This window comes from Diadema antillarum, unplaced genomic scaffold, assembly GCF_040938485.1.
Source record: "Diadema antillarum isolate AM-2024a unplaced genomic scaffold, OU_Dant_1.0 seq00000454_RagTag, whole genome shotgun sequence".
Taxonomy (NCBI): Eukaryota; Metazoa; Echinodermata; class Echinoidea; order Diadematoida; family Diadematidae; genus Diadema; species Diadema antillarum.
Window position 1 is genome coordinate 1,987,292 of NW_027271426.1, and position 15,096 is coordinate 2,002,387.

A 15,096-nucleotide genomic window follows, 5' to 3' on the forward strand; every position below is an offset into this window, starting at 1 on the left:
ACCAAAAAACACAATTTGCATTGGATTTGCACATGATATCATGAATATGAGCTGTTTTCATGTTGACATGCATACGTGACCCTGCACCACAAAACAAACAAAAAGTCGCCAGACATGAAATTTTAGTTAAGAGCATATTCTGAAAGAGCAGACTTTTAGCTTTAAAATGATGTATAACTCAAACCAATTTGACTCTCCTAACCTATCTAAATACTGGAAAGAAGGCACACACTCAGGAAAAGTGTGAACTGAGAAAAGAGGCTCTGAAGTACAGTGTCTATTCAAGCGCTTAATCTTTACCAAGCCGTGCTGGCTGTGCAGTGAATGGGACAAAAAACAGGGTGTAAACCAGCTGAGTAACAACAATGAAGGGATTATCAGATTAAATTGAAATTGATCATGCCTTATCAACACATTCTGTCCTTAATCAATGCCAACTTTCAAAGCAGTAGCATTATCCCTTCAAAAGTTATAAGACTTGAAAGTGAAGAGTGTGTACAAGGTTTTTAAGAAATGAAAACAGGACTCTAAAGACACACTTAACTCTTTATGTGCCACGTTGGCACGTCCGACTCAGTCGACGGCGTGCCAAATTCGCATATTCTGCTCAACAAACAAAGCCGCCAAAAACCGATCGATAAATCGCTAATCACTGCTAATCCCGCGGCACAATGAAAGCGTTTTCCGTGCTTTTGTTCCTCTCATATAAGCCTTGCATTCTATGTGGTGATTGACTATCAAGCGGTGTTCCCAACTAGATTTGCTCGTACATTCTAAGTTTCTGTCACTGCTTTATGTGCAAAAGTCATGCCTGTACAGTAATGTAGCAACTGGTCATTCGAAAGAGAAATTGAAAATAGATTCGTCATACAATTTATATCGAAACAAAGTTTGCATTCCTCTTTAACTTTGCCTACTACTATGCCCATCCTAACAGAAATTTGTAGAGGTTATACGAATTTAAAGAACAGAATTCTTTCTCAAAGCATGACTACCTTCGTGTCTCGGAATAACGTGGCACACAGGGGGTTTCCAACATGGCACCTAAAGAGTTAATCACACTATTCTGCCAAATAATGTTCTAGAAAAACGGCTAAAAAGCACACTTTCCTGCCCATTTTATGATCCCAAATTTTAGCATCAGAAAATATGAAAAAGTCAATATCGGCTCGGTTGACCCTTTTCACCTATATTCAGTCCTCACAGAAAATCAGTGGGTGCGACTTTTTGTTCGTTTTGTGGTGCACGGTCACATATGCAAAACATTACGTAACTTCAGAACGGTGTACCTGGACGTCGCAAATTTGGTCTCAAAATATGCGGGAGACTTCAATAAAAAAGTCATGAAACAACGTGGCAAAATCTTTGCTCGTTGCGGAAGCGTGGCGCGAAACGTCAATGGGGGGGGGGGGTCAATTTGACACCCCCCCCAGTTAAAATAGGGTTAAGCCACAATTGACATGGAATGTGATAGTAACAGTGAATGTACACTGTTCCTCCAATGAACAGTTCTAATAATATTTACTATTGCAGTCTAAGGGCTTACATGTATATCTTGAGATCTCTTATTTTCCCCGTACTACAGTGTTGGCTTCTGTCTGCTCGTCATCTATTACTTCTACGCCATCATTGGTATGGAGCTGTTTGCCGAGACGCAGCTGATGAATTGTTGCAAGTCAGTCACACAGCCTCTGCTGTTATCTCTTAACTCTTTGGCCCAAATTCACAAAGGTGGTTAAAACCAAAACCATGGTTTATGCAAATTTCTTCTGCATACGCCAACAGACGTCCAGGAACAAATGCGCATTGATTGCATGCCAAAGGCATGCCTATTTCACGCTTATTTAGTCCATGGTCTGAATTTAAACCACCTTTGTGAATTCGGGCCTTAGTGAGCCATGTTCGCAAGCTTGACTCTGTCAACGGCTTGCCAACTTTGCATATTTTCCTCAAATGTACGACTGCACACAAACTGATCAATGAATCACAATATGCCAGAGTACATTGAAAACCTACAGCCATAGCTTTGACATGAAATGTATACCACAGCAAAGCTTGCAAGCTTTGTAGTACTGTATTTCTGGCATAAACATGCCTATAAAAAGTTACATAAACATGCCTATAAAAAGTTACATAAACATGCCAATAAAAAGTTACATGGCTTTGAATGTAAAAACAGACTGTTTTTCAAATGCACTCATGCATTGCGGTCTCTGAATGATACACATGACACACAGGGGTCTACACCATGGCACATAAAGAGTGTACAACATTAGCATCATGCTATTGATGCATTCCCTCCGAGGTGCTGAAATCACTGCAGACATTATGCACATTTCATCAGCTTTCTGTTGCGGGGTAGCCAGTTGGTGTATTTTTACCATACAAGCTATGGTGAATTCCTCATCCAAAACGTTCCAAAATCTTTGTTTTTGAAATAAAAAGTCTTTTTCCCAAACATTGGATTCAGCGTGTGCAATATGTGTAATTTGTAAATTTCGTGACCAAATCAAATTTTATATATTAAATATACTTGTATTTGTTGTGTGCAGGAAATGATAATTCAATGTGGATTATAGTAAATGCATGCAACATTTCTGTGTACCAAAAAGTTTGACAGTGGCAGTGTACATAATTATGTAAAAATGTTTTATGGTTTATGCAAACTTGACCTGCCTGAGAAGGAGAAAATGGGTAAACATACACTTTACTGTTCAAGCCTCAGTGCAGTGTGTTACAAGCTAGCTTGAGTATTAAAGCACAGTCCTCTTTTGACCCGAATGTTTTATACCATGCCAGATTCCTCGTTCTGCCCCATTGCATCCTGTCTCTCACCACTATGCATTATCATTATGCCACCGTCTCGTATGTCATTCTTCAGTGTCGCCAGTTCAGCCATAGCTGTATAGGGTTTCGCTCTTTGAGACCCATGGCTGTAGTCCCACTGAAAGAATTTCTTGTGTTGCCTTCACTTGCCCCTATTTGACGCTCTCATCGCAACGATAAACGTGTAGGATTTCGTGCTATGAGACAAGAGCATGGCATCCCAACGAAATAATTTTGGTTCTCTTGTTTACTACCTCTACCGTCTTCTGCCAGAAACGAAACCTTCGCCGACTACTTCAGCAACTCCTCAAGGTACAAGGCCTACTTCTACCTGAACAACTTTGACGACATTCTCCGTAGTTACGGTGAGGCACTGCTCCCAGGAACAGCACTTCCGTTTAATGCTCATCTTTCGATAAAAAATGTTCGCTATGTTTTAAAGTTTGATTAATATGCATCTCAATGCATTGCATAATATACTGTCCTCTGTGATACTCATGATGTGTGTTAAGCCTTGTTTGAACCGTTCCATGGTTCTTGAATTTTGTTTCTTCTTTGCTGTACTTGCTCTTAGTTACTATGCCACTTGTCTGCATTGTTCACTCTTCTAACCTTTTTGAAAGGTTATCTTTTTTTTTAGTACATGCAGGTCTGGCATGATTTACAGTTTTACTGTATCCCCAAATTGGGGGGGGGGGGGGGGATGTACATGTAGGAATATAACTACAGTGTATGATTATAATACATCTTGAGAATTTTGTTGAGATACATGGTACTTCTCTCATGCTCCCCCACCCCATCTCTCTCCTTTATTCTCTTTCTCTGTTCTTCTCCTCTGAACTTCTTTACGTCTCTTTCAACTTCTCTTTATTTACGTCACTACACTTACAATGATTTCTCTCTCCTTTCTAAGAGAGAGACATTTCATCTTAATGTACAGCTGTATTTTACGGACTGACGTATTGAAATTACCATACTGTATACAACTTTAATGTTCTAGCAATATGAACAATATCTACCAGTATACTCACCAGCACCACAAAAGAGGACAGAACCCCCCTCCCCCTGAAAAAAAACAAAAAACAAAACAAAACAAAACAAAAAAACCCCCAAAAAACAATATCAATAAAAACAGCAGTAACAACAAAACAACGAATCCTCATCTCTTCGATAATGGTCAGGAGGTATCATGGTGACTTAGTCTTGGATTTCGAGCTTCTTAACTCTTTACGTGCCATGTTCGCACGTCCCATTCAGTCGACGGTGTGCCAACTTGGCATATTCCGCTCAAACGCACTAATCCGCTTAAACCGATCGATAAATCGCCTAATCCCGCGGTACAATGAAAGCTTTTCTTGTGCTTTTGTTCCTTTTACGTACAGCTTGCATTCTCTGTGTTGATTGACTATCAACCGGCGTTCCCAACTAAGTTTGCGGTTAAATTCGAAGTTTCTCTCACGGTTTCATGTGCAAAGGTCATGCCTTTACAGTAATGTAGCAACTGGTCATTAAAAAAAAATAAATAGAAATAGATTTGTCCTACAATTTATATCAAAGCAAAGCTTGGCATTCTTCTTCAACTTTGCTCACTATTATGTCCAGCTTAACAGGAATTTGTAGAAGTTATAAAGATTGGAAAAACAGAATTCTTTCTCAAAGCATGACTACCTTCGTGTCTCAGAATAACGTGGCACACAGGGGGTTTCCACCATTGCAAACAAAGAGTTAAGTAACCCTTTGAGGATGGACTGATTTTGCTACAACACACATTTCCCATAGACACCTGTCCAAGTACATGTATACTCGGGACTCATCCTCAATGGGTTAATTAACTAATATGCTGTCTAACTTAAAATTTGAGACTACATGTATGACTGATTTGTGTTCTGTTTATGGTAGGCTGAATATTTTTGAGCACTTGTCTTCACAGCCAGCCATTTCTCGATAGAATCGCAATGCTGCAGACCAAGATTATATAAACTAGCCTTCAATACCTACTGCATATTGCAGCATGTTTTTATGTGTGAATCCAATTCCATTTGGCTCTAAACTTTGAATGTAGAAGTCTTTTTTCATTCAGGCATGAGTGAGATTAAATTTGAAATTTGAGCTTCTGCACAGCACTGCACCTGATTCGACCTCAATTTGTCAAGCTCGTTTTCAAGTTCACAGCTGTTTGGCTCTGTTGTCTTTCTATTTCACAGTCACCCTGTTTGAACTAACTGTAGTGAATAACTGGCATATAATCATGGTAAGTATACAAACCATTGCACTTTTGTTTTGCCCCACCCCATTTTTTTTTATTTTTTTTTTTATATGCAGTCCAATCTATTTGTCCCTCTCCCAGACAATAGCAAAACCTTGTACAGTGTATTCACACTAGAAGGGCGTATGTGACCATGTACCACAAAACAAACAAAAAGTCGCACCCCTTGATTTTACGTGAGGACTGAAAAAAGGTGAAATGGGTCAATGGAGTCAATCTTGAGTTTTCCATAATTTCTGAAAGAGCTATCCTTCTTCTACATTATTCTTTAGTTTGGGATCATAACATGAATGGGAGAGTATGATGTCAGCAGTTTTTCTACAACCCATTATGGGGGGAGACTAGAATGATCAAGTATGTCTTAGAGGCCCCTTTTCTTTCCTTGAAATCCTTTGCACACTCTTCACTTTCAAGTCTAATAACTTTTGAAATGGTAACGCTACTGCTTTGAAATTTGGCATTAATCATGGACAGAATGTGTTTATTGAACATGCTCAATTTCAGCTTAATCTGATAATCTCTTCATTGTTGTTGCTCCGATGGTTTACATCCTGTGTTTTGTCCCTTTCATCGCGCAGCTCGCACAGCTTGGAGAAGATTAAGAACTTGTCTAGACCCTGTACTCTAGAGCCTCTTTTCTTGATTCACACTTTTCCAGAGTGTGTATTCTTTCCAATATTTAGATAGGTTAGGAGAGTCCATTTCAGTTGAACTATTCATCATTTTAAAGCTTAGAGTCTGCTCTTTCAGAATCTGCCCTTAACTAAAAATCCATGTCTGGCGACTTTTTGTTGGTTTTGTGATGCAGGGTCACATACAATGTATAATATGCTGTTCCTGGTCCATAGGGCACATACAGACTGCAGGTTGTACTTTTCTCACCTTTTGGTGTAAATTCAGGTTGTAACAGTATAATGTATTACAAACATTCAGCAATCACTCATGCACCTTTGCACAAGAACAAAATCTCTGTTTTTTGTTGTTGTGTGTGTGTGTGCTGAGAAAGAAATACTCCAAGCCAACACACATCATGTTGCCCTATTGTATCATTTTTTTTCCTTAGCTGCCAAACATGTGGCGTTGCACATTATTGACCTTTTCCCTATGTAGTGTTTTAACTGTATGAAAGAATACTTAATGTATGGCGTATGCAGTACTCTGCCACATTGGTTTGTGCGGTGATATTCTTGGGCTTCTATTGTGTATGTACAGTTATACATCTAATGTGTCTGATACTGTAACCTCCTTGGAATTTCATCTTCTTTGTTCACTCTTCTGCTTCTTACCTGAAAAGGGAGGTTACGCCACCACTGTGTCGGAGTGGAGTCGGATATACTTCTTCCTGTTCTATCTGTCCAGCATGGTGAGTTTGTTGGGGGTCATTGCCCTTTTCCCTTCCTACTGCATATTATCCCGTTCAGTGTGAGGTGAGGACAATTCTGTAGTGTAGACTTTGCACCGAGGATCTGACATATGCAAGCTGAAAATGGCATATGCATGCTGAAAACTGCCCGATTTCCCAATATAGAAGCCTTTTGTTTCAACCCAACAACCCAACAAACAAACCAACACCGATGAAAACATATGTGACCCGCTACAACAAAAGGATCCTAAAGTCGCTGATGGCCCAGCCGAGAAAATCGAGTTTGAATTCACATCATCAAAATTGGTCAAAACAATCCAATTTCTGTTTTTTTGCATAATTTTGTAATCTAATATCTTATCCATCATCTGCCGAAATTTCGAGGCTAAATGATCAACGGAGAGGCAAGAAATCAGTGTTTTTCTGGGTCATGATTTTCTGACTTTCAATGCAAGAGTAACGTGTCCGAAGATTTGGATTTAGCACCGCAGCTAGACTCTGCCCCTAGCAACGAGGGAGTGATCTTATTGGTCAGTGGGTGGCATCCTGATTACCGATTGGTTGTACATGGACCGCTGGCGCTAAGCTTGAGTGAACATGGCGGGGGTCGCTGGGAGCATGCCTCCTATTGTCAAGCGGTGAAAATTGTCTCGCTTCCCCTTGACCATGATAGCGTCGGAAGGACAACTTTGAAGGCGTTTTTCTTGAAACTCTGATTTCCTCAACCACTTGACAGGCGCTGATAAAATCATGGATATCTCTGCAACAAAGTATTTTTGTGAGTTGTGCTACATGTATGTATGAAATTAAAGTAAAAGAGTATGGGAGTAATGTCATGCCATTTTCAGAAAATTGTCCTTCCCCGACTTTCAGATCCTTTTGTTGTAGCGGGTCACATATTAACCTCCTCCCTTGGCGGAGGTAAATATGGTAGATCCCATTTCACTTCTGCACAAAGCAGGATACAGACCTCACCTGGTGAAGTGGTACTCCCCAATTACACACACAAAAAGTGGATGCATGATGCTGATCCCCCTTTCTTGGATTGCCTCAGGTAACTAATGGTATTTAGCTTTAATAGGGTATCATTCGGCTTGTGTTGCCATTTTGCAGGGTTTTGTGTTGCATGATCGCATTTGGTGCTATCGATTCATGTTCCGTCTTCATTCATTAAGGCCATTTTTGTGTGTGTTCATTCCGTATGGCCAATTCGTTTTCCATCTTCGTTCATTATAAAAGGCTGTTTATTTTTGTTTTGTTCCGTACGATATTCTGTGTGGTAACAGAGTGACTTGGTTTCCATGGCAGGTTGTCGTGACGATAGTGATAGCATTCATCCTGGAAGCCTTCCTGTTCCGCATCCAGTATCACAAGAAGAAGACAGAGCAGACTGAAGATGCCCAGAACGGAAATGGGGGATGTAAGTTTGGGATGGATCTCTTTTTGTTAAAAAGAGAAGAATAAGAAAATAATCTCTAATTGTGACCCGCTACAACAAAATGATCCTAAAGTCGGGTGAGGTCGATTATTTGAAAATTGCTTGATATAATCCCATAATCTTTCTGCTTTAAATTGATATGTACACGTTTTATAAAGATAATTGGATGCGGAGATATCGATGTATAAAAGAGAGCATGTCGAGACGTCTGGAAAATCACTGTTTCGAGAAAAGCGCCCTAAAAGTCTTCCTTTCGACGCAATCGCGATCAAGGGACACGCAAGTCAGTTTTCACCTCTGGACAATAGATGGTAAGCCCTAGTAACCCCCGAAGAGTTCATTCAAGCACATCAGCGTCAGCGGTCTCCTCACCAACCAATCAGTGACCAGGATGTGAGAAGCGGCTGAGCATAGCGCACCCCGCCCGCACGTACCAGTCGACTGGGCAGTGTGCGAGCTTCACGCTTCGGTTAGCAGCAAGCAGCAAACAGACCAATGAGATCACTCTGGTCGTTGTTAGGGGCGGAACCTATCTGTGGCGCTCAATCCAAATTTTCGAACCAGTTTCTGTTTCGTTGAAACGCCAAAAAACATGGCTCAGAAAAACGCTATTTTTTGGTCTTTCCTTTGATCATTTTGCTTCAAAATTTCGACAGATGATAGAAGACATGTTAGACTCCAATAGTATATCAACATCAGAAAATCGTAAGTTTTGACCAATTTTAATGCTCTGACTTCAAACACGATTTTCACGGCTTCGACCGTGCGCGACTTTAGGACCTTTTTGTTGTAGCGGGTCACAATTTATATCAATTTCGTAATTCTAACATTCTTTGTGTGTGTGCCATGAGATTGAACATTGACCTCAAATGTGATGCACATAATGCTGTAAAAGGTATGTTTTACACGCTACAAGACTTGGAAATGCGAAGAAAGCTACTGGTAACAGAAGAGAGTAAAAAAATAAACAAATATGAATGCTTTTATCGTGGCACTAGTATTATGTAGCACAAAATGCAAGAAAATTTCCACTTTGCTGACTATGCTTTTTAGAACTGGACCTCATTGTCCATGATAGAGATGGGTAGGGCAATCAATTGGGGCCCATTCCTATTGTGCCAGATGTACAGTGTACAAAGTTCGAGTTTGAAGTTGAGGCAGCTAGACTATGTGAGACTTTGCCTCTGTTCTGCTCTCCCCAGCTGACACCATCGTAGAGATAACCACCCACCTGACGGCTGCTGAGGTAGACAACTACTTCCCTCGGGCCAGGGCCGACGTCAACCTCGGCGTGCTGCTGGGCAACCTCCACCGAATGGTCAGTTATAGTGCTTTTGGGCACACCGAGTTATCATAATGTTCATACGACATATGGATATACAACATGCTGATATGAGACGATATATTTAAAAATAGTCCTTATATAAAACAAGAGAACCATTCTGAGAGTGCAGACCTCCACCTAGCAGCTCCTTTCCACCACTTTATATCTTTTTCTTCTATAGAGATCTGTGATGTCCACCCATATGTATCCATGCTGGAAATACAATGCCTGATTTCTTAATATCGAATAATGTTTTTGCATCATTGACTTCCAGCTGCACAACATGCCTCACCCTAGCAGAAACTAGAGCATGCACTTCAGTGTGCGTATACAAACTTAAGAAAAATTCACAGTTTAAGCTCCAAAGTTCATTGACCCTACCTGCCAAAATATCAAAAATCCATCATAAAATCCATAAAAATGCCCAGATCATAACCCCTTGAGGATGAGTTCCAAGTTTACTCGGGCAAGTGTCAATGGGAAATGGGTGTTGTAGCAAAACCAGTCCTTCCTCAATGGGTTAATCCTGAAATGGTGAAAAAACTTGGCATGTTAAAGGGGATGGCTAGTAACTGATCAGTGGGAATCAGTGGGAATGCTGGGGGATGATTGTTCCAATCTTTGTGGGATTCATTTAAGAGTACATTATATATCTACTGTTGTGTGAAAATTATTTGCTTCAAAATGGTCTCATATTAAAGTGATGTGCAGTTTAATTGCCCTGTCACTATACAGGCATGCTAACCTGGCCATAAATGGAAACATTAAACTGCACATTACTTGAATATGAGACCATTCTGAAGCAAATAATTTTCACACAACAATAGATACATAATGTACTCTTAAATGAAACCCACAAGAATTGGAACAATCATCCCCCAGCATTCTCACTGATTCCCACTGATCAGTTACTAGCCATCCCCTTTGATTTGATAATGAATAAAGTTCATTAGCTCATTAATATGTATTTAGGGAGAACTGTAGGCCTATCCATAAATTTGGCTATGATGACATTTCCATATATATCCACGTATATGTGACCGTGCACCTCAAAACGAACATAAAGTCGCACACACTGATTTTGCGTGAGGAATGAAAATAAGTGAAATAGGTCAACCTAGCCGAACTTGACTTTTTCATATATTCTGAAAGAGCGGGTCTTCTTTTACATTATGCTAAAATTTGGTATCATAAAACGGGTAGGAAAGTGTGTTTTTTAAACAGTTTATCTCGAACATTTTTGGTAGAATAGTGTGATTAGGTGTGTCTTTAGAATCCCTTTTTCATTTCTGAAAAATTTTGTCCACACTCTTCACTTTCAACTCTAATAACTTTTGAAAGGATAGTGCTACTGCTTTGAAAGTTAGCGTTAATTATGGATAGAATATGTTAATGAGGCATGCTTAATTTCAATTTAATCTGATAATCCCTTCATTGCTGTTACTCTGGTGGTTTACTTCCTGTTTTTTGTCCCATTCATCGCACAGCCAGCACGGTTTGGTAAAGATTAAGCGCTTGAATAAACACTGTACTTCAAAGCCTCTTTTCTCAGTTCACACTTTTCCTGAGTTTGTGCTTTCTTTCCAATATTTAGGTAGGTTAGGAGAGTCCATTTGATTTGAGTTATACATCATTTTAAAGCTTAAAGTCTGTTCTTTCAGAGTATGGTCTTAAATACAAATTCATGTCTGGCGACTTTTTGTTTGCTTTGAGGTGCAGGGTCACATATAACCCGTTCTATTTCAGAAATAGACTTTCTACATTAGTCTAAAAAATTAGACTGATTTTGCTAAAAAAAGGTGCTCAAAAAATGGGAAAATCAGTCTACAAATGATCGAAATTTTAAATCTTAATCTGAAATTGTGGTGCAAGGTTCGGCATAAACAAAATGGAATTAACAAATCTATCCTTCATTTCTTTCAGAATTGCATCAGTCATAACTGGATATGTCAATGTTGGTCTTCTGCCAAACCTGCTGAGCTGTCAAGGTTCGGTTTTTGACGAACCTGCCAAGCTGGCCAGGTTCGGCTTTTGACGAACCTGTCGAGCTGCTAAGGTTCGGCTTTTGACGAACCTGCCGAGCTGCACAGGTTCGGCTTTTGACAAACCTGCCAAGCTGGCAAGGTTCGGCTCTAGACGAACCTGCCAGGCTGCTAAGGTTCGGCTTTTGACGAACCTGCCGAGCTGCCAGGGTTCGGCTTTTGACGAACCTGCCGAGCTGCCCAGGTTCGGCTTTTGACAAACCTGCCGAGCTGCCAGGGTTCGGCTTTAGATGAACCTGCCGAGCTGCCCAGGTTCGGCTTTTGACGAACCTGCCGAGCTGCCAAGGTTCGGCTTTTGACGAACCTGCCAATCTGTACAGGTTCGGCTTTTGACGAACCTGCCGAGCTAGCAAGGTTCGGCTTTTGACGAACCTGCCGAGCTGCCAGGGTTCGGCTTTTGACAAACCTGCCGAGCTGCCCAGGTTCGGCTTTTGACGAACCTGCCGAGCTGCCAGGGTTCGGCTTTTGACGAACCTGCCGAGCTGCCAAGGTTCGGCTTTTGACGAACCTGCCCAGCTGCTAAGGTTCAGCTATTGACGAACCTGCCGAGCTGCCAGGGTTCGGCTTTTGACGAACCTGCCGAGCTGCCCAGGTTCGGCTTTTGACAAACCTGCCGAGCTGCCAGGGTTCGGCTTTTGACGAACCTGCCGAGCTGCCCAGGTTCGGCTTTTGACGAACCTGCCGAGCTGCCAAGGTTCGGCTTTTGACGAACCTGCCGCGCTGCCAAGGTTCGGCTTTTGACGAACCTGCCAATCTGTACGGGTTCGGCTTTTGACGAACCTGCCGAGCTGCCAAGGTTCGGCTTTTGACGAACCTGCCGAGCTGCCAGGGTTCGGCTTTTGACGAACCTGCCGAGCTGCTAAGGTTCGGCTTTTGACGAACCTGCCGAGCTGCCAGGGTTCGGCTTTTGACGAACCTGCCCAGCTGCCAAGGTTCGGCTTTTGACGAACCTGCCCAGCTGCCAAGGTTCGGCTTTTGACGAACCTGCCAATCTGTACAGGTTCGGCTTTTGACGAACCTGCCGAGCTGCCAGGGTTCGGCTTTTGACGAACCTGCCGAGCTGCCCAGGTTCGGCTTTTGACGAACCTGCCGAGCTGCCAGGGTTCGGCTTTTGACGAACCTGCCGAGCTGCCAAGGTTCGGCTTTTGACGAACCTGCCGAGCTGCCAAGGTTCGGCTTTTGACGAACCTGCCAATCTGTACAGGTTCGGCTTTTGACGAACCTGCCGAGCTGGCAAGGTTCGGCTTTTGACGAACCTGCCGAGCTGGCAAGGTTCGGCTTTTGACGAACCTGCCGAGCTGGCAAGGTTCGGCTTTTGACGCACCTGCCGAGCTGCCAAGGTTCGGCTTTTGACGAACCTGCCGAGCTGCACAGGTTCGGCTTTTGACGAACCTGCTGAGCTGGCAAGGTTCGGCTTTTGACGAACCTGCCGAGCTGCCATGGTTCGGCTTTTGACGAACCTGCCAGCGGCTGCACAGGTTCGGCTTTTGACGAACCCGCCGAGTTGCACAGCTTTTGACGAACCTGCCGAGCTGCCGGGGTTCGGCTTTTGACGAACCCGCCGAGTTGCACAGCTTTTGACGAACCTGCCGAGCTGCCGGGGTTCGGCTTTTGACGAACCTGCCGAGCTCTCAAGGTTCGGCTTTTGACGAACCTGCCGAGCTGCCCAGGTTCGGCTTTTGACGAACCTGCCGAGCTGCCCAGGTTCGGCTTTTGACGAACTGCCGAGCTGCTCAGGTTTGGCTTTTGACGAACCTGCCAAGCTTCCATGGTTCGTCTTTTGATGAACCTGCCCAGCTGCCCCGGGTTTAGCTTTTGATGAATGTGCTGAGCTGCTCAGGTTTGGCTTTTGACAAACTTGCCTAGATGCACAGGTTTGGATTTTGCTGAACCTTCCCAGCTTTGTGTGAGAGGTGTCGTCAGCAAAGAAAATGAAACAAAAATTTTTGCGAAGAATTGTAATGTATAGTTTGCATAAAAATAGTAATAGGTGTTCAGACATATTAACGTGGGATATGCTACACTTTTAATTGTTTGAAAGGAATCCTATACCAATATAGAAAAAAATATGAAATTGCATGTAATTTAATAGTTTTCAAATCAGAGAACAGCCATGCCTGTGATACATATACTATACTCACTTCATTTGTATGAATCAATTTGTATGATCAATTGTATAGAAGACTACTCAATTCAGCAAGAAATAGGCCAACTACTTGCTCTATATTTCGATGTCTTTCAGAAATGGTCTTAATTAATTGTTGAAAAATATGTTATTGATGGAGACATAAGGGCTCATAATATTCTCTTTCACACACAGACGCAGTCTACATGGCTGCATTAAGCATGCAGTGTAACTGAAGCTTCTAATATGTGGAGCAACATACACCAAATAAATAGACTTTTCAAATTTACGGTGTCAAGCGATAGGCACACTTCAATTGATTTCCAGTGCAAAAAGAGTACTGAGAAAATTGAATCCATGATTGTTAAGAAAAGAAGAGTCTTGAACTGTATTTTTTTTTAGTTTGTTTAAAGTGGCCTCAGAAAGTGGTGAAGTTATTCTCTGTGGATAACATTACTCAACACTGAAATAGAAAAAGGTACTCAAAAGTTTTTAACCAAGTTAGGATAATTAACTCTTGCTTGCAGGTCCATATGCAGTATGCAGGGTCAAAAATTAACTGTGGCCCATTAGCCTGGTTTTAGGTTGATTAATTGTGGACCATCAATTTAAAAGAAAAAAGTTATCTGTTGTCCCCAAAGCAAGCAACTATCATAGAAAATAGATTGTTTTGTTGGTCTTATTTTGGGCCAGTACTCATTTCCTTTTTTGGCCACCAAAATTTCAGGCTAAACCATCTTAGACACCTGTTACACACAAACACACACACACACAGTCACACACACACACAAACAAAAACACAAACAATAACAAAGAACACACAAAACAATGCGATATTAATTTTGGGCTGCCCGCCCCCCCCAAAAAAAAATAAACAAACAAACAAAAACAAAAAAAATATTATTGAATACATACATCTAGTTCAAATGTATTTAGAGCACCATTTCAACCCCCCCCCCCCCCAAAAAAAAGGGGGGGGGGGCAGAAGAATATACAAAAGGATACTTCTCTCCCTGGTACAGCTTGGCAGGCCAGTAAAATGTATTTATACACATATGAAAATATGGGGCTGAGTGCAGTAATTTAGGCAAGCCTTGAGCTGATGTTATTCTACTTACAGAGTATCTAGCTTCCAAACATATTATGTGACAAACAGTTTATTTACAAGCCAAGGAAATTTGAATCCCACACTGTTAACTTAAGTCTGTTAGCACTCTTTGTCCATACTTCATGTATAGCTTCCATGATCATTTGACACAAATGATGTCCACATCACATTGAGCCATTTCTACTAATGTTCCTGAGGAGCAGTGGTACTGCTGCTGCTAGCTGTAAGCACATTCATCTATGGCAATAGCAGAAGCATTCTCATCCAGTGCACACAGGAGTATATTGTAATTGTATGTATCCATATGCCTATTTATGTTGAATTTCACGGAGATGAATGCCATTCTGAATCCTGCAGAGTGCTGTTGAAGTCTTAGTGCTGTTGTTACTTCTGTCTGGTGACATGACCCTATAAGGAAGAAACAAAAATTTAAAAACTTAAACACAAACTCTTGGGACAGTATAACACACAGATAGTAAGGTGTTTCCTGTTTAGCTGCAGCACAGAGGTGTTTGTTTTCTTAAGCTTTGTTTGACTTTTCAAATCTCCTGTTTGGTGACCACACATGTACTTCTTAAACTACCTACATTGTCCACACCTCTTT

General features: G+C 41.6%; 1 protein-coding gene across 1 annotated transcript in view; it reads left to right on the forward strand.

Annotated features, from left to right (window-relative positions):
- The window catches only part of LOC139732888 (two pore channel protein 1-like), an 80,528-nt gene that overhangs the window by 50,902 nt on the left and 14,530 nt on the right, over positions 1 to 15,096 (forward strand). The window contains exons 16-21 of the mRNA XM_071643724.1: positions 1,586 to 1,675; positions 3,100 to 3,191; positions 5,031 to 5,077; positions 6,387 to 6,455; positions 7,764 to 7,875; positions 9,096 to 9,211. Of these exons, the coding sequence (XP_071499825.1) occupies positions 1,586 to 1,675; positions 3,100 to 3,191; positions 5,031 to 5,077; positions 6,387 to 6,455; positions 7,764 to 7,875; positions 9,096 to 9,211 (526 nt within the window). The remainder of the gene's footprint in view (positions 1 to 1,585; positions 1,676 to 3,099; positions 3,192 to 5,030; positions 5,078 to 6,386; positions 6,456 to 7,763; positions 7,876 to 9,095; positions 9,212 to 15,096) is intronic.